Genomic DNA, 19,358 nt, shown 5'->3' on the forward strand with positions numbered 1-19,358 from the left:
TCATGTCTCTAGCTGCATATGTATCAGAAGATGGCCTAGTCGGCCATCAGTGGAAAGGGAGGCCCATTGGTCTTGCAAACTTTATATGCCTAAATACAGGGGAACGCCAGGGCCAAGAAGTGGGACTGCGAGGTGGAGGATAGTGGGGCGGACAGCATGGGGGACTTTTGGGATAGCATTTGAAATGTAAATGAAGAAAATACCTAATTAAAAAAAAAAGAAATGAGGAACTCTGTGTGAAATGAGAGGAAAACCTTTGCACATGATCCTCTCAATTCCTGTACCAGTGTTAGAGTGTGCAGGGTTCTGGAAACTCACGGTTTAGATGGTCTATCTTCAGTCTGTTGCGATTCCTCTTTGCTTTTATCATGTGTCAGTTCAATCCAGTATGTGTTTCCTTGAAGTTGGGGTTTAAGGAACTTCTGTAAAGAAAACAACACATCTTATGATAAGATTTCCATCAGTTTGGTAAAAGAACAACCAAGAAACTTCCTAGCTATTTCTATCAGTTCTCTGATGTCCTGTCAGCAGGAGAAAATTTCTAAAGTAATTTCATATGAGTAGCTCATTTCTGTTAAAACCAATGTCAATAAGCTATTTCATATGGTTGATTCAGGTTCTAGTAATAAATAAAATAATTAAATAATTATTAAATTAAATAATTTGTCATTAAATAATTTGTGACTGTGTTTCTTAGACAAAGTCATGCCAAGTAGCTGAGGCTGGGCTTGAATTCACAATCTTCCTGCTTTAGGACACCAAGTATACTCTACACACTGGCTTATTAAATAATTTCTGATACTTTATTAAATTATTCAAGTGATTTTTCCAAAAACTACAGAGGCATGTACAAAGTGTTCATCATAAGTGATGTTCTGTGTTTAAAGCAAATCTACTAAGATAAAAACTCCTGTGCAAAAAGCTGAGTATTAAATTCCATTCTGCAGAGAAGAAGCCTTTCATAGTTCAGATTCAGAAGTGACAGAACTTGAGGAGGAGATGGGAAGACACCTACAAGTACTTAGTATGTCTTACATGTGACATTCATGGTGCATAATGTTGCACTATATTTCAGAATATATATCATAGTACAGGTTTAAATTTAACTATGTATATTGTATCTAATTGAACTTTATATTAAAAATTATAATGCCTGGTCTGGCCCCAGTGAGAGAAGATGCAGCTAACCCTTGAGAGACTTGAAGCCCCAGGAAGTGGGGAGACCTGGTGGGGTGGATGTGGAGGGTGGAGACATTCTCTTGGAGACTGGGGAGGAGGTATGGGATGAGGAACAGTCAGAGGGCAGAGAGGGAAGGCAATAAAGACTGGACTGCAAAAAAAAAAAAAAAAAAAGGTAATTAACAAAAAATTATAATAATGTTATAGTATTAATAATGTAATTGTGTGGTTGTTTAAATGTGTATTAAACTGATATATAAATCTTCTACCATATTATAAATTGCAAGGCTTCAAACTGATCCTGCAAGCATTTCTCCAGGCAAATATAACTTCCATATTTGTAGAGATTTCCTAACTAATGAATGTAAACAGATAATGTGAGTTCCTTGGCCACTTTGTTTGTTTTTTTTAAATACCAGTTTCTAAAGATTAACATTTTATGATGCAAAGAATATTATAAAGTAAATGTTATAGATATATTCAGTTAACTGGTATGACTATTTAGTTGCATGGTTCTCACATAATTTCTCATTTGGAGATAGACACAGTGGTTAATTACTCCCCCTGTTGCCATTCAATTACTCATCTCAAACAGTCACATTACTGAATTCCAAAGAGCAAGCACTAGGCATCTGCCTCTGGGGCATTAGTTGGCACTCTTGGTCACAGGTTGTGCTGATCCAAATGTTAAGCTTTATCAAAGAAAGACATGTTTCTCTAAGGCACTCTGTTGCAGACTACTGAGGAAGGGAGGAGATTTCAAACATTCAACTGTCTCTTTAGTAACAAATCTCTTCATAACTGATGCTGAGTCCTGACTTTAACTGGAGAGCAGGAAAGAGTCATCTAGGAGATTATTACTGAACAGTTTTTGCTCACATTACAGAAACACCACACACAACCCATGAAGGACTCTTAAAAAAAAAACCACTTCTATGGGCTCATATCTTATTATCTAAGGTTTAGAAAGAGAGAGTCTAAAGAAAAAGAAGGATGTAAGGGTCTATAATACCAATTCATCCTCATCATTTGTCTTCAAAAGAGATAAGTTGCACCCCTGGCAGATCTGTTTACATCCATCCCATTTTTTATTGTCCGTGATGAAATAATAACATTTCTTGCCACAGCAGAATCCTTCCACTTGTTTGCCTACAACAGAAAGGGTGAATGATTAAACTTCCCATTTTCTGGTATTCTGATATCAGAGTGATGTGTTTATAATTAAACATCTACTAAGTAAGTAAAATCTCACAGCTCTCAGAAATTGAGGTTATACAATGCCCAGAGACCCCTGTACACCCATCCTCTATGCAGAATTGTTTAACACGATAGAAAAGGTAGAGCAAATGTAGCAAATACACTCAAGGGAATACTATTTAGCCTTGGAAGTAAAGTAAAGCCTGTCAGGCATGACATTTTATAGCTATAATGCCAGCACCCCACAGAGTGAGGCAGAAGGATCACCACCAGTGTAAGGTCATCTCAAGCTGAGTACTGAACTCCTGGACAACCTGGGCTATCCAGTGAGTTTCAAGTCAGCCTGAGCTACACAACAAAACCATGTCTCACACCCAACTCCCCCCCCCCAAAAAAAGAAATCCTGACCAAATGTAACCAACTGTGCAGTAAGTGTCTCCCAGGCAACTCCTGCCTGCTGCTCACCTAGTGTCAGGATGCAGTGTCTATTATGAGGAAACTCACTGCTAAAGAGACAACAGGGTCTTTGTAATCTCCTGTCTTTCTCACAAATATGTAATAAAGTCCATCAGAGAGAGATGGATGAATTGGAAACTATCATGCAAAGAGAAGCATGTCAGCCCCAAGTCCATCCTTTATGATTCCAGTCAGATGAGGTTTCTAACCCAGGCCAACTCTAAGAAGCAGAGGTTTGTGAAATGCCAGGAGCTGGAAGGCAGAACATAGAGGGTGGAATTCTGGATCTGAAGTAAGGCACTGAAAGAAGTAAAACATAAAAACAAAATTCTAGGCCTTTAGGCCCAAGCTTGAGAATGTGGCCTCTGTGGCTCAGTGCTCCGAGGTGTGCTGGTCATAAAACAGATAGCGACATTCCTTCCTCCACCCACCCACTTCCTGGGTTCAAAGAGTATTCATTCAAAGAAAGTCACTCTGACCTTTACTGGAACCTGCAATGCAAATGTGCTATTGTTAGGGGCTCTTAGAAACTGTCTTGAGAGATAACCTGACACTTGTGACTTTGCACTTCCTTGTGACTCTTAACTGGTATTTTTGGTATCTTCCAACAACGCCCTCCCCACCTCCTAGAGTTGTGGTTTCTTCCTTTAAATACCCCCTTATCCAGCTACTCAGGGCGCCACAGTCCTCTACCCCTGCGTGGTGTATGACCGTGGGCCTGAGAGCGCTCTTAAATAAAAACCCTCTTGCAGTTTGCAGCAAGACCGTTTCTTGTTGGTGATTTTGGGGTGTCGCCTCTCCTGAGTCAGAACGTGGGGGAGTCCTCAAGTTGTTGGTCTTTCATTACAATGCCCACAGAGGTCCATATGCTACTTGGAGCTGTGCTGTAGTCTCTATTAAATGCTCTTGCCTTAAGACACACATAAAGATCTTTTTGAAGGTGATAGTCTTCTGATTAAGGTAAGGTGTTCAAGGGTATATATCCTCACATGCTCAAAAGTGACAAATTGAGTACATGAAAATGTGTATAGTTTATATTGTATCAGTATTTCAACATGATTATTTTGTTTGGTGAGATTCTGGGAATGGTCATGATCTCTCAGTGAACTTTAGCACCAACCTTTGCTTTTCTATAAAGAAGTATCACAGTATAGCTCAGGCTGGACTGGAATTTGTTTGGTTGCACTACCAGACCTGAGCTCTGGAGCATAATTAATCCCCTTGCCTGAACTCCTGAGAGAAAAAATCTATGCTCATACTGTTTTCAGTGATATGACCTAGAATGCTCACTGGCCCTTTATCATCCTCATTGAAGCTTAGATCCACACTTGGTGCCACAAGGTTCCTAGTCCAATCCTCATAGATCACACCAGCATCTCCTCTCTCACTTGGTTGAGGGGAACAGGCACACCCACTTCTTCCAACACTGTCTTTCATTTTCAAATGACCACTTTCACTCTCAGTCAAAGCTTCTTCAACATAACCATTACTTGAATCAGGAATTGAAAGGTAATTCTTGCTAAATTGTCTATCATCAAACTCAGATTTATGTAAAATATTCACCACTTAATGAACTGAGTAGGAAATTTGTCTCACCCTTTTACCTGTTGAAGTTCATTATCTGCTTACTTCATGGTCAGATTCACCTGGAAATCATTTCAAAATACAATGAAGCAGTCGGCCTGGGACAGCCTGCAGAGGTGAATTGCACATGGTCCCCTGAGCCCCACTGTCTATCTCTGGGCTTACTCTCCAGTTTGGAGGACCCCTGACATCCTGCTTAATGTTGAAACCTCAGGAGGCCCCAAGACTAACTTGGAACCCTGCTCCACCAATCCTATCCCAGTCAGATCTTCCCACCATGCCAGTTGGGTCCAACCAGGGCACAGCCTGCAGATTAAGGTCCACTCAGGACACAGCCTATAGACTGGGGTCTGCCTGAGAAACAGCCAGCAGAGTCTGGCAGTTTGACTTTGATTGTCTGCTCCATGGCTTCCTCCACCTTCCAAAGAAGTCCTGCTGCCATCAGCATTGTCCAGCTAAAACCAGGGAAACCCAGGTGCCAAACGGATAGCATAGAAACACAATCAACAAGACTCAGGGAAATATGGCATCACCAGAACCCAGCTATCCTGAAACACATCCTGGATCTCCTAATGAAACTGAAGCACAAAAAAAGATCTTAAATCCCATTTTATAAAGATAATAGAGGGCTGTAAAGAGGACATGAATAAATAAATCCCTTAAGGAAATACAGGAAAATCCACACAAACAGGTAGAGGCATTAAAAGAAGAACCAAATAAATATAAAGAAATACAGGAAAATACAATCAAACAGATGAAGCATTTTAATAAAACTAAGAACTGAAAATGGAAATAGACACAAACTGAGTCAGTCCTGGAAATAGAAAACCTAGAAAAGAGGACAAGAACTACAGTGTATGAATCACCAACAGAGTACAGGAGATTGAAGAGAGAATTTCAGATGTAGCACATGCGATAGAAGAAATCAATATATCAGTCAAAGAAAATATAATACTTAAAAATTTCATAACATAAAACACCCAGCAAATTTGGGACACTGAAAGACCAAACCTATGAATAATAGGAATAAAAGAAGATTTCTAGCTCAAAGGTGAAGAAAATATCCTCAAAAATAATATAGAAGAAAATTTCCATGACCTAAAGAAAGAAATTAATATAAAGGTACAAGAAGCATATAGAACACCAAGCAGACTAGACCAAAAAAGGAAAATGCTATGTTCATAATAATCAAAACACTAAATATACAAAACAAAACAAGCATTTTAAAAATAGCAAGGGAAAAGACCAAAAAACATATAAAGGCAGATCTATTCTAATTACAAATGATTTCTCAACTGAGACTCTAAAAGTTAGAAGGCCTGGACAGAGATCTTGAAGATCCTACGAGACCACATTTCACTCAGCAAAACTTTCAATCACCATAGATGGAAAAACCAAGAAATTCCATGACAAAACCAAATTTAAACAATACCTTTTTACTAACCCAGCCCTAAAAAGGATAATAGAAGGAAAACTCTAACTCAAGAAAACATGAGAAATAAATAATTTGACAGCATTAAAAGCCATAAGAGGAGAAACACAAACACACATGCTACATCCACTCCTGTACTGACTCACTGGCAAGCCTAAAAGCCTGACAGCAGTCCTGAGGCAAAGAGTTTCAAGGAAACTTAGTCTCCTGGAACCTTGGCACTCCCATAGCAAGAATGCCCCCAGACCCTGCGATAGTGTAGAGGGTCTTGCATGCTTTCTTACAGTATTTTATTGGATAGGAGTTGGAAGTCTCAGGGCAGGCTTAGTAAAGTATACTTAGAATCTTCATTACAGTCTGGTATTGCAAACTACATTACATATTAGAAGTTGGTGAATTCTTCTGACAAATGGAGATTCCCTACAGATACTTAAAAGAACAGCCAAGTTGCTCTCATATGCAAAAATTTACCAAGGCCTAGGAAAAGGGGGGCTTGTGGTTTTAAGAGGAGCTACAGTATTGCATCATTCATGATAAGGTTTGCTAGAGCAAAATCCTCCTGGTGCTAGCTTTCACAAGGCTCAAACGAATAGCATAAATTGTGACTAGGGTGTGAAATCCTTTCCTGGACCCTGTCATTATTATTAACTGTAAACATTGCCTGGTTCCTGACAGTCCTTTGAAGGCATTCCTTTGTTTTGTGTCAGATAACTTCATGTACCTTGCCTGCTCTGACAAGCTACTCCTTTTTAGCCTCCCTATTTATAGTGCCTCCCTAATCCTTTGTTTTCTGTATTATATGAAACTGATGCTAACTTTGACAAAAATTACATTCAGATACACACACTCTCTGTGCCTGTGTCTGTTTGTCACCCTCAGCGCCAACTCCTTGCTCATCTGTAACTGGAACCCCCTGATTTCTACCACTGATTGAGGGAGGCTGACTGAGGCTGGTCCAAGGCACACACACACACACACTAACATCAAAATTACAGGAAATAACAATCATTCATCATAATATCTCTCAGCATCAATGTACTTAACTCCCCCCAGTAAAAAGACATAGGCTAACAAAATGGATGAGCAAACATAATCCATCATTCTGCTGTATAAAAATAACATATCTCAACAACAAAAATAGTCATTATCTCAGTATAAAATGTTGGAAAAAGGTTAACCAAGCAATTAGACCCAAGAAACAAGCTGGAGTATCCCTTCTAATGTCTAATAAAATAGACTTTCAAAACAAAAGCAATCAAAAGAGACAGGGAAGGACACTTCATACTTATCAAAGAAAGAATCCAAGAGGAAATCTGATTTCTGAACATCTGTGCCCCAAATGCAAGAACACCAACATTTGTGAAAGAAGTATTAGTAAAGTTTAAATCACACATTGAACCCCACACATTAGTAATTTGAGACCTCAATAACCCACTCCCACCAATGAACTGGTCATCAAGACAAAAACTAAACAGAAATAACAGAACTGCTGAGATTATGATTCAAATGGGCCTAACAGATTAAACATTTCACCCAAACACAAAAGTATGTGCATTCTTTTCACCACTTCATAGAACATTCTTCAAAATTGACCATATAATTAATCACAATGCACACATCAACAAATACAAGAGCATTGAAATAACCACAACATCTTACAGATCACGATGGATTAAAGCTGGACTTCAACAACTGAAACAACATAAATCATACATATTCATGGAAAGTGAACAGTTAATTACTCAATGATCACTGGGTTTTAGGGAAGAAATTTAAAAAGGTATTAAAGAATTTCTAGAACCCAATGGAAATGAGGGCACAACGTACCCAAATTTATGGGACACTATGAAAGCAGTACTAAGATGAAAGTTCTTAGCATTAAGTGCCATCATAAAGAAACTGGAGAGTTCTTACAAATTAAAAGTACATCTGAAGGCTCTATTTAAAAAAAAATGTAAACACACCTAGGAGGAGTAGATGGCAGGAAATAATCAAACTCAGGGCTGAAATTAATCAGTTAGAAACAAGATTAGCAATACAAATAATCAAGGAAACCAAGAGTTGGTTATTTAAGAAAATCAACAAGATAGGCAAACCCTTAACCAAACTAACAAAAAGACAGAGAGACTTAGCCAAATATACAAAATCAAAAATGAAAAGGGAGACATAACAATAGAAACTGAGGAAATTCAAAAATCATTAGGTCTTATTTTGAAAGCCTGTACACCACAAAATTGAAAAAGCTAAATGATGATTTTCTATATAAATACTATTTACCAAAGCTAAATCAAAATCAGGTAACTATCTGAGTGGTACTATAACTCCTAAGGAAATAGTAGCAATCATTAAAAGTTTGCCAACCAAAAAGAAACCCAGTGTCAGGTAATTTAGTGAAGAACTCTACAAGATTTTCTTTTTTTTTTTTTTTAAATTAGGTATTTTCTTCATTTACATTTCCAATGCTATCCCAAAAGCCCCCCATGCCCTCCCACCCACTCTCCTCCCCCCTCCCACTTCTTGGCCCTGGCATTCCCCTGTACCTAAGTTTGCAAGACCAATGGGCCTCTCTTTCCACTGATGGCTGACTAGGCCATCTTCTGATACATATGCAGCTAGAGACAAGAGCTCTGGGGGATACTGGTAAGTTCATATTGTTGTTCCACCTATAGGGTTGCAGATCCCTTTAGCTCCTTGGGTACTTTCTCTAGCTCCTCCATTGGGGGCCCTGTGTTCCATCCAATAGCTGATTGTGAGCATCCACTTCTGTGTTTTCTAGGCCCAAGAATAACCTCACAAGAGACAGCTATATCAGGGTCCTTTCAGCAAAATATTGCTAGTGTATGCAATGGTGTCAGCGTTTGGAGGCTGATTATAGGATGGATCCCTGGGTATGGCAGTCTCTAGATGGTCCATCCTTTTGTCTCAGCTCCAAACGTTGTCTCCATAACTCCTTCCATGGGTGTTTTGTTCCCAATTCTAAGAAGGGGCAAAGTGTCCACACTTTGGTCTTCGTTCTTCTTGAGTTTCATATGTTTTACAAATTGTATCTTGTATCTTGGGTATTCTAAGTTTCTGGGCTAATATCCACTTATCAGTGAGTACATATTATGTGAGTTCTTTTGTGATTGGGTTACCTCACTCAGGATGATGCCCTCCAGGTCCATCCATTTGCCTAGGAATTTCATGAATTCATTCTTTTTAATAGCTGAGTAGTACTCCGTTGTGTAAATGTACCACATTTTCTGTATCCATTCCTCTGTTGAGGGGCATCTGGGTTAAGAAGAGCTAATACCAATACTCCTCAAATAAGTCCCCAATTTGGAAACAGAAGGAACATTGCCAAATTTCTTTTTATGAGGCCACAGTCACCATTGTGCTTAAACCACACAAACACTCAAGAAAAAAGAGAATTTCAGACCAATTTCCCTCATGAATATTGATGCAAAATTACTCAATAAAGTATTCACAAACTGAGGCCAAGAACACATTGAAAACATCATTCACCATGGTCGAGTAGGCTTCATCCCAGGGATGTAGGGGGTAGTTCAATACATTAATATCCACCAGTGAAATCCAAACAAACTGCAAGGAAAAACTCATGTGATTATCTTCAGAAGATGCTGAAAACCTGTTCTATAAAATCCAGCACCCCTTCATTTTAAAAGACTTGGAGAGAACAAGGATACAGGGTGCATACCTAAACACAATAAAGTCAATATGTAGCAAACCAACAGCCAACATCAAACTAAATGGAGAGAGACTTAAAGAATTTCTACTAAAATCAGGGACAAGTTAAGGCTGTCTATTCTCTCACTATCTCTTCAATATGGTACTTAAGATTCTAGCTAGAGCAACAAGACAACTAAAGGAGATCAAAGGAATAAAAAATGAAAAAAAGTGATAGTATCACTATTCACAGGTGATATGATAGTATGAATAAGCAACTCAAATGCTACTACTTTTACAGCTGAAAAACAACTCCAGCAAAATAGTTGGATACAAAATTAGCTTGAAATCAGTAGTCCTCTTCTACACAAGTGATAAAGGGGCTGAGAAGGAAGTTATGGAGACAGTTCCCTTCACAATAGCCACAAATAATATAAAGAACTTCTTGTATTTGAAGAAAGATGTTGAGGAAGATACCAGAAGATGGAAAGATCTCCCATACTAATGGATATGTAGGATTAAGAGTGAAAATGGTTATCTTACCAAAAGCAATCTACAGATTCAGTGCAATCCTCATCAAAATGCCAACACAGTTCTTTAGAGATCTTGAAAGAACAATTCTCAACTTCATATGGAAAAAAAAAAACAGTATAGCTAAAATGATTCTGAACAAGGAAAGATCTTCTGGAGGTACTCCTATCCCTGGCTATACTACATAGAAATAGTAATAAATACTTCATGGTATTAGTATAGAAGCAGACAGATGGATCAATGGAATTGATCTGAAGGCACAGAAATAAATCTACACACCTATGGACACTTGATTTTTGATAAAGAAACCAAAAGCATACAATGGTAAAGGGAGAGCATTTCCAACAAATGGTGCTTGTCTAACTGTATGTCCACATACAGAAGAAATTGATTCGTATTTATTACCCTACAAAAAAAGTAACATCCAAAGGGATCAAAGGCATCAATGTAAATCCAGATACACTAAACCTAATAGAACAGGAAGTGTGGAACAGCCTTGAACTTGTCAGTACAGGAGACAGCTTCCTGAACAGAATATCCAAAATATATAAAGAACTTAAGAAACTAGACATCAACAATCCAAATAACTCATTTTTAAAAATGAGATACAGAGCTGAACAGAATTCTCAGCAGACAAATCTCTAATGTTCAATAGCACCTAAATAAATGTTCAAGATTCTTTAAGTCTTGGTAATCTCTCCTATCCCAGGTCTCTGGGACTTTCTAGAGGTTCCCTTCCCTGCTGCAACCCCCACTGCTGCATATTTTGGTGGGAGTGTAAATTTATACAACTCTGGAAATCAACTTGGCAGTTTCTTAGAAGATTGAGCTTACTTCTACCTCAAGATCCAGCTACATCACTCCTGGGTATATACCCAAAATATGCTCTACCATCCACAGGGACACTTGCTCAAGTATGTTCATAGCAGCTTTATATATAATAGCCAGAATCTAGAAACAACCTAGAACATGGTCAGCTGAAGAATGGATAAAGAAAATGTGACTAAATGTGATTCGTTTACACAATGGAACATGACTCAGCAATTAAAAAAAAAAAAAAGGACATTATGAACTTTAAAGGCAAATGAATGGAACTAGAAAGGTTCATCCTGAGTGAGGTAAATGAGGTAGGTAATCCTGGCCCAAAAGGGCATCCATGTTACATACTCATTTATAAATGGATATTAGCAATAAAGCACACCATGCTTTAATCAATAGACCCAAAGAAGCCAAATAACAAAGAGAGCCCAAGGGAAGACGGTTGGATCTTTCTCAGAAGGAGAAACAAAAGGTAAGGGATCAGGGTGGGGGATTGAGACCATATGCAAAAAGAGCAGGGGAGAAAACAGGGAGATCAGCTGGCAGAGGCCAGAGGGTCTAGAGTCTCAGACTCTATCTGAGAGTTTTTGAAGTGGGGATATGTATCCTGAAGTGGTCACTTCCTGTAGCCTGGCAGTACATTCAATGGAAGGATAAAGACAACAACCCTGTGTTCCATCTAATAGATGACTGTGAGCATCCACTTCTGTATTTGCCAGGCACTGGCATGCCTCACATGAGACAGCTATATCAGGGTCCTTTCAGCAAAATCTTGCTGGCATGAGCAATAGTGTCTCAGTTTGGTGGCTGATTATGGGATAGATCCCCTGGTGGGGTAGTCTCTGGATGGTCCATCCTTTTGTCTTAGCTCCAAACTTTGTCTCTGTAACTCCTTCCATGTGTATTTTGTTCCCTATTCTAAGGAGGACTGAAGTATCCACACGTTGGTCTTCTTCTTGATTTTCTTGTGTTTTGCAAATTGTATCTTGGGTATTCTAAGTTTCTGGGCTAATATCCACTTATCAGTGAGTGCATACCTAGTGACTTCTTTTGTGATTGGGTTACCTCGCTAAGGATGATATCCTCCAGATACAATCATTTGCCCAAGAATTTCATAAATTCATTGTTTTTAATAGCTGAATAATACTCCATTGTGTAAATGTACCATATTTTCTGTAGCCATTCCTCTGTTGAGGGACATCTGGATTCTTTCCAGCTTCTTGCTTTATAAATAAGGCTATTATGAACATAGTAGAGCATGTGTCCTTTTTACCAGTTGGAACATCTTCTGGGTATATGCCCAGGAGAGTTATTGCTGGATCTTCTGGTAGTACTATGTCCAATTTTCCAAGGAACTTCCAGACAAATTTCCAGAGTGGTTGTACAAGCTTGCAATCCCACCAGCAATGGAGGAGTGTTCCTCTTTCTCCACATCCTAGTCAGCATCTGCTGTCACCTGAATTTTTGATATTAGCCATTCTGACTGATGTGCGGTGGAATCTCAGGGTTGTTTTGATTTGCATTTCCCTGATGATTAAGGGTGTTGAACATTTTTCAAGTGCTTCTCAGCCTTTCGGTATTCCTCAGCTGAGAATTCTTTGTTCAGCGCTGTACCACATTTTTTAATAGGATTATTTGAATTTCTGGAGTCCAGCTTCTTGAGCTCTTTGTATATATTGGATATTAGTCCCCTATAGGATTTAGGATTGGTAAAGATCCTTTCTCAATCTGTTGGTGGCCTTTTTGTCTTATTGACAGTATCTTTTGCCTTACAGAAGCTTTGCCATTTTATTAAGTCCCATTTGTCAATTCTTGATCTTACAGCACAAGCCATTGCTGTTCTGGAACACAGGGCCTCCAATGGAGAAGCTAGAGAAAGTACCCAAGGAGCTGAAGGGGTCTGAAACCCTATAGGTTGAACAGCAATATGAACTTATCTGTACCCCCAGAGCTCGTGTCTCTAGCTGCATATGTAGCAGAAGATGGCCTAGTCGGCCATCAGTGGGAAGAGAGGCCCCTTGGTCATGCAAACTTTATATGCCCCAGTACAGGGGAACACCAGGACCAAGAAGTGGTAGTGGGTGGATAGGGGAGCAGGGCGGGGGGGAGGGTATAGGGGACATTCGGGATAGCATTTGAAATGAAAATGAAGAAAATATCTAATAAAAAAATGAAAAAAAAAATGACTCTCCTTCAGAAGTCATCAAAGTCAGTAACTCTTTACGTAGGGTTGGGGCTTCAGGAGACCCCTCCTACTCCATGTTGGCTATTTAAGTCTTGATCTTGTGTAAGTAACCAGGGTCACTGTGAGTTCCTGTGGGTGACAACTATGTCACATCCAGCAAGCAGCCTTTCACAGCACCCCTCATCCTCTAGCCCTTCTAATGCAACCATCTTTTTAAAAGGAATTATTTAAAATTTAAATTATATTTAAAATTTATCCTACCTAAACAAAATCTCTGAATATTGTGTTTCAGCAGCAGTGTGAGAAAGATGAAAGATGTCCACGATGGGGGAGTAAACAATTGAATTCATTAGAAGTATGGAACTCAAGCCATCTACAGCTCAAAATGGAGCAGATGATTTTCTTTAGTTTTTGAACATAACATTTTTTTTGTATTCCAATCTTTTGTCCTTTTTTTGTTGTTGTTGGCTGTTTTCTTTATTTACATTTCAAACGTTACATACATTCACCAAATTCTCCCTTTTAATCATTCTTTTTTTTAATTTTGATTATTTTAGATGACTTTACTCTGTAGTATTCATTACATCTTTCTTCCATAATTTATATGTTTTGACAAAATTAAATGTGAATTTTTCTAAGATGAAAAAAAAAAAATAACAACCCATCCACAAAACCTTCGACCCAAAATGTGCCCTGCCTACAAGATGGGCAGGGACAAAGTTTCATGTACACTGAAGTGAAGATAAGTCACGAGCGGGCAATGTATTTGAAAACAAGTCATAAGGAAAATACACACACACACACACACACTTGTTTTTATGATGGAATCCATATGGATACTGAGAACATTTTAGCATAAATATTTTGTAAGTACACTATTACTGGAAACTTTTATTTTCTGTCAGCAACAAATCTGGAGATCTGAATTTGCTCAAGAACCAAAACAAACTGAATTTCTCAAGGATTCTTGCTTTACTAACCACCTGAAAACAGTAAGAGCTAGAATGGCCATTGAGTTCTAGATATTATAAGATTCTCCTAATCCAAACAGATATTTCCAGGGTTCCAGAACCCTACATGAAATAAGGAAACGCAAAACCATTAATTCACATATCACCAGCATTATTAACTGCTAATTAGACTTCAAGTCTTGGATTAAATAAACAATACAGAATACACTTTGTTCAAAATCCCTGCCATACCTTTGTTCTGTGAGCAATCTAAAACAATCTTGGTTTTCCTGAGGCATCTGTTCGGTTCTCTGTTGAGGGAGTGCAGACTATCATTGAGGGCCTTACACTCTGAAGACTTATTTCTTAACATTTCTTCCATTAAGGAGCTGTCATTTTTCATGACCTGGTACTCTTGACGGAGGTTATTTAGAGTTTTCTCCTGTTCATGTTTCTCTTGTGCATCCCGGAAAACTAAAATTAATAGCAGATATAAAACACCAACAGTGTTCATAATGTGTAAATGTTAAAATAAGATTTGAGATAAAGCCCAGGTTGACAACCAACTCATATCATTTCTTTAATTGCTACTTAGACATTTAGAAAGTAACACTTAAATTAGCTAACTATAGAAACGTGAACATCTATTCGCTCCATCAGCAACTTCAGTGTAAAGTATAAGATACAGCTGAATTAAATTGTGGTGAAAATACCATATCTTCTAACTACTTTGTTTTTTTTCACACCCACAACTTACAAATAAGTATGTAAGTAAAATATTTGGTGAACACTTAACACACACCGAGAATATAAAGTAATAAAAGTGAAGAACCAGCACAATTCAACTTGGACCAGATGGATAGCATAGTATCCAGATATGTAGTTATGAATTAGCACAGCCTGGGGGTGATTTCCTCTAATGATGTGAAGGAATCCAATATGACTAAAGCTTTAATATCTCTGTACAGATCTAGTCTATTTACTTCACCATGACCTCAATATACAGTGAGGAAAAATTAAAATAAAGTCATCATTTCTTTTGCACAGAAGTTTCTCACAGAATTTTTACCTAAGATTCACAATCATCTGAGTTCATAAGGCAGATTATCACCAAGCCCAAAGAAAGAACAGAATCACAAAAGAGACAGAGCAGAGCAGCTCCCAACAGCCCCAGAGCTAACATATTAGGTATGGAAGAGAACAGGTCATCATAGTGTTTCAGAAAAAAAAAAAAAAAAAAAAAAAAACCAGAATAATGTAACTTGTCTCCTGGTTGTAGGCAAGTTAGTGAACAGAGTGTGTATCTGCATAATTAATGTCCAGAGTTATCACTTACAAAGAAGATATATACCAGTTACTCACTGTGTATCACCAACACTGCCACAGTTACCAGCAGAAGGAAACAGAGGATTCCAAGAACTATCACAATGAACTTCCAGGGGACTGAACACTCTTAAATCAAACAAACCAAGAAAATCATCACCATGAGAAGAGCAAGTCTCAATACTAATTATACTTTTCCATTGTTTAGAAACAAGGGAATATTGGTCTCTAAAAATTTTGCAGAAGTCTGTGATACCAACTAACTGAAAATGTGCTTCCAAAACTGTAGATTTCTGCCTAAAATGCACCCACTGTGCAAAATCCTAAATGTATGCAATTTAATGTTGATTTTTTTTTTTTACCTATGGCCTTTTATACTAAATCCTCCTGACTCAGCCTAGAAAGATCTGGATGGCAGGCATGTACCCTTATCCAGCTCTACAGGATCAAAAGTACATCCTACAGAAAACACAGGAGGCACAGACACACTCTAAGTACAAGACAGCATAACTAAGGATAGAGATGAAGGAAAGAGGGATGGATGTTCTTGAGAACTGTTTGGGAACTATGGCTGTTCTGTATACAGACCCATCATAAAAGGGGCTTAGAAGTCAACATTGTACATATTTTTCTGTACATAATACTAAACATCATCGTGTGTCTGAGGTGGTCATAAATAGGAAAATTAAGCAGCAAATTACCACACCAACTAAGTTAATGTTCTCAGCTTCAAGTTCAATTCTGACATTTTGTTCAGACTGATCCAAAAAGGGGAATAGAAAATTGAGAGTTCCTCTTTTTCGTTAATAAACAATATTATTCTTTAAGATTTTCAGAAACTCACACTGGGGTTTACTCATTCCCACACCCACTAATCCTCTCATCCCCTCTCTTCCTCTGCAATTTCCTTCCCAGGAAGGGACTTCCTCTTCTGATGTGTTGCATTAGACATTAGGGATATTTAAGACAATTAAAACTCCTTCATCTGGAGTATAAATATTCTTTCCTCTGCACACTTTTCATTTCTTAAGGTTTTATTTTTCTAGAACATTTAGTGTTTCTTCAGAGTCTAGTTTGTCTGTATTTTTAAAGGTTTCAGAACTTTTCATGAATAAACAAACAAAAGCAAAAGCAAACAAAACTTCTCTTAATGGGTTCTCAAATGTGACAGAATGCGTCTCTTCTCACGTCTCCATTCTCAAGAGCTTTTTTCTTTGTCTCCCATTGTTCTGCTCTGCTCATCTGGCTTTCTTCTGTTATCAGCTAAGAGCCAATAGGATATTGTTTTCAAAAGTCAAAAGTTACAATACATAAAAAAAAAAAAGAGGTGAATTTAGTCACTTAAAAACACTTACCTCTGTGGCCCGCATCTCTGGGCCCTTGAGTCTCCTCAGGCCTCACTGGGCTCTGCAACCCTGAAGACTTATGGAATCTCAGAGTTGTGTAAGTGACCTCCTGCTCACTCATCTCGGGAGGATGTGAAGTATGATTTGTATTAAAATGTGGCCTCGAATGATTTCTAAAGAAAAAGTTAAAATGTCCACCTTTAGGAAGATACCTGGATCTGATGCTGCATTGGAGTGGGAATGGGTGAGCCATGATTAATTTTCTTAATGATCCAAACACCCTGACTCTGATTTCCTCACACACAAGTGAGACCTCTTTGCATATAATCTGCTTAAATGGAAAGAACTTTAAAAATATGAATAAGTCATTACTATTTTCAAACTGCCTTAGTTCAAAATATTGTACATACATGAAAAAGTTAGGCAAAATTGCTACCACCATAAATCATTAAAACCATTTAAAACTATTAATTCAAATAACAAAACTTAAAATATTTTTTAAAAATTAAATGTTTTGCTTTAAAATTATGTATACATTTTGTAAAACACATGAATATAAAAATGTTCTTGTCTTTTCAGTTATACATATCTATCCAAGTTTCCCAGACAACACTTTCAAAAGAATACTTGAATGTTAATACAGAAGATGATTAAAATTTGGGGTCCAACATAAATGTTTCTTGAGTTGAAGCTCAAACTCCTGAGATGTCCTACCTCTACACCTAGCCACATCCTACATATTCTTCTTCAGGGCCAGCCTGGTAAATAGATGCAACTACAAAAGATCCTACTGAATGGAATAACCCAGACCCAAAAAAGACAAATGCCGCGTGGTCTCTGGCATCTGAGGCTCTGGCTCCAAGTCTTCACATATCCCACCTAACATGGAATACCTAAAGAAACCAGGTAAGTGGAAAGGATCATTGCATGGGTGGGGTATGGGAGCAATAGAGAGGGGAATAGCAGGATACAACCAGAAATTTAATCCCAAATTGTTCCATGTCCACAATCATTTCACATATTACATTCTAATACTTGATATTTCCAAACAAGGAACCTATATAAAAATAAATTTTGTCACTATGCCATCATTAGCTAATGCCCATAAGGATCCAATCTGATAATATAAATAATTATATTACTAAATAGCAAATATTTATAACTAGTCTTCCCACTTACATTAATAACAGATAATAGCCCACAGATAATATGGAAAACAAGCTGTACAAAGATTGATTCTTCCCTAGATTTTTAATGAAGTTTTCTGAAATTATTCAATTTTCACTTGTTCCTTTTTTCCTCTCAATCTCTCTCTCTCTCTTTCTCTCTCTCTCTCTCTCTTCCTTTTTTTGGGGAGGGGGGGCTGGCTTTTTGTTTATTTCTTTGTTTTCAGGACAGCAGGGTTTCTTTGTGTAGCCCTTGACTATACTGGAACTAGTTCTGTAGATCAGGCTGGCCTCAAACTCACAGTGATAAACCTGCCCTATCTCATGAGGCTGGGATTAAAGGTGTGTGCCACCACTGCTATCCAAGATTCTTTAAGAAAAAGGAATCTACCCACTAGAGAATACTTTTTTTAAATTGTTATTATTGTTGTTGTTGTTGTTGTTGTTGTTGGAGTATTACCTGTGGCATGGTACATGTATGTCCAGAGGACAACTTTACCACGTGAGTTCTCTCACTCCACCTTCAAGTGGGCTTCAGGGATCAAACTCAGGTGTCCAATCAGACTTGTGCAGCACACTTTTCATATGGACCCATCTTACCTGGCTCCTAGTATTACTTCTTCTAAATGACTTAGAGATAAGCTTTGACACATTTAAATGAATGTCATAGATCCTCACCCATAATTTCATAGCTCACAGCAGAAGTGATAACAAACTCAGAAATAAAATAACGAACACAGAACTCCAATTTTCACATACTGCCAGAGTTAACTTCATCTAACACAACCAAGAGGGTTTCCCCATCAATCCTGCTGCCAAGTCACAGCATGTAAAATTCTGATAGAAAAACACAAAAAGCAGCTGTTACCTGTGTCTCTACCAGGAAGTAATTCGGGTGGAGGGAATTAATCCACTAACTGAGGGACAAGTTGGCCACTCCTGGTCTGTATACACTCAGAGCTTCAAGAAGAATGACGGAACTGAATCATCTCTGAGTAATACTCCAGCTCATAACATTCGGTCCCTCCTCTTGATCGAAGAAAAAAGAGGAAATTGCATAATAAAAGCTGACTCTGACAGCAAAGGAAAGGACCAATGTATTATGGCATATACTGCAATAGATGTCCATAATTGATAGTAGAATACTGAGAAGATACCACTCCTTCAGAGAAAGCAAAATAAGTGTCCTTAACAAAACCATAGGAAAAGGGTGGGGGACTGAAATTCCCCTGCTTCTTATTTTGTAATAGGCTGTTGGAAATTTTCTTTTTCTATTTGAAAATGTTTACTTGTTTATGAATTGTGCTTATTGTACCTGTGTGTTTACGAATACCTTTTGAAGGCATTTGCACTGTTAAACTTCTTTTTTTTCTGTTAAACTAAGTTTTTTTTTAATTAGGTATTTTCTTAATTTACATTTCCAATGCTATCCCAAAAGTCCCCCATACCTTCCCCGAGACTCCCCTACCCACCCACTCAAAATTTTGGCCCTGGCATTCCCCTGTACTGGGGCATATAAAGTTT

At 38.0% G+C, this 19,358-nt stretch overlaps 1 protein-coding gene across 1 annotated transcript in view; it reads right to left on the minus strand.

The window, feature by feature from the left end:
* The window catches only part of LOC110296324 (killer cell lectin-like receptor 2), a 30,067-nt gene extending 11,261 nt beyond the window's left edge, over positions 1–18,806 (minus strand). Inside the window, exons 1-6 of the mRNA XM_021164979.2 lie at positions 18,703–18,806; positions 16,678–16,841; positions 15,362–15,451; positions 14,252–14,473; positions 2,192–2,328; positions 319–422 (exon numbers count right to left, since the gene is read on the minus strand). Coding sequence (XP_021020638.1) covers positions 319–422; positions 2,192–2,328; positions 14,252–14,473; positions 15,362–15,451; positions 16,678–16,789 — 665 coding nt within the window. The 5' untranslated portion in view covers positions 16,790–16,841; positions 18,703–18,806. The remainder of the gene's footprint in view (positions 1–318; positions 423–2,191; positions 2,329–14,251; positions 14,474–15,361; positions 15,452–16,677; positions 16,842–18,702) is intronic.
* Between the last annotated feature and the right edge of the window lie 552 nt (positions 18,807–19,358).

This window comes from Mus caroli, chromosome 6, assembly GCF_900094665.2.
Source record: "Mus caroli chromosome 6, CAROLI_EIJ_v1.1, whole genome shotgun sequence".
NCBI lineage: Eukaryota > Metazoa > Chordata > Mammalia > Rodentia > Muridae > Mus > Mus caroli.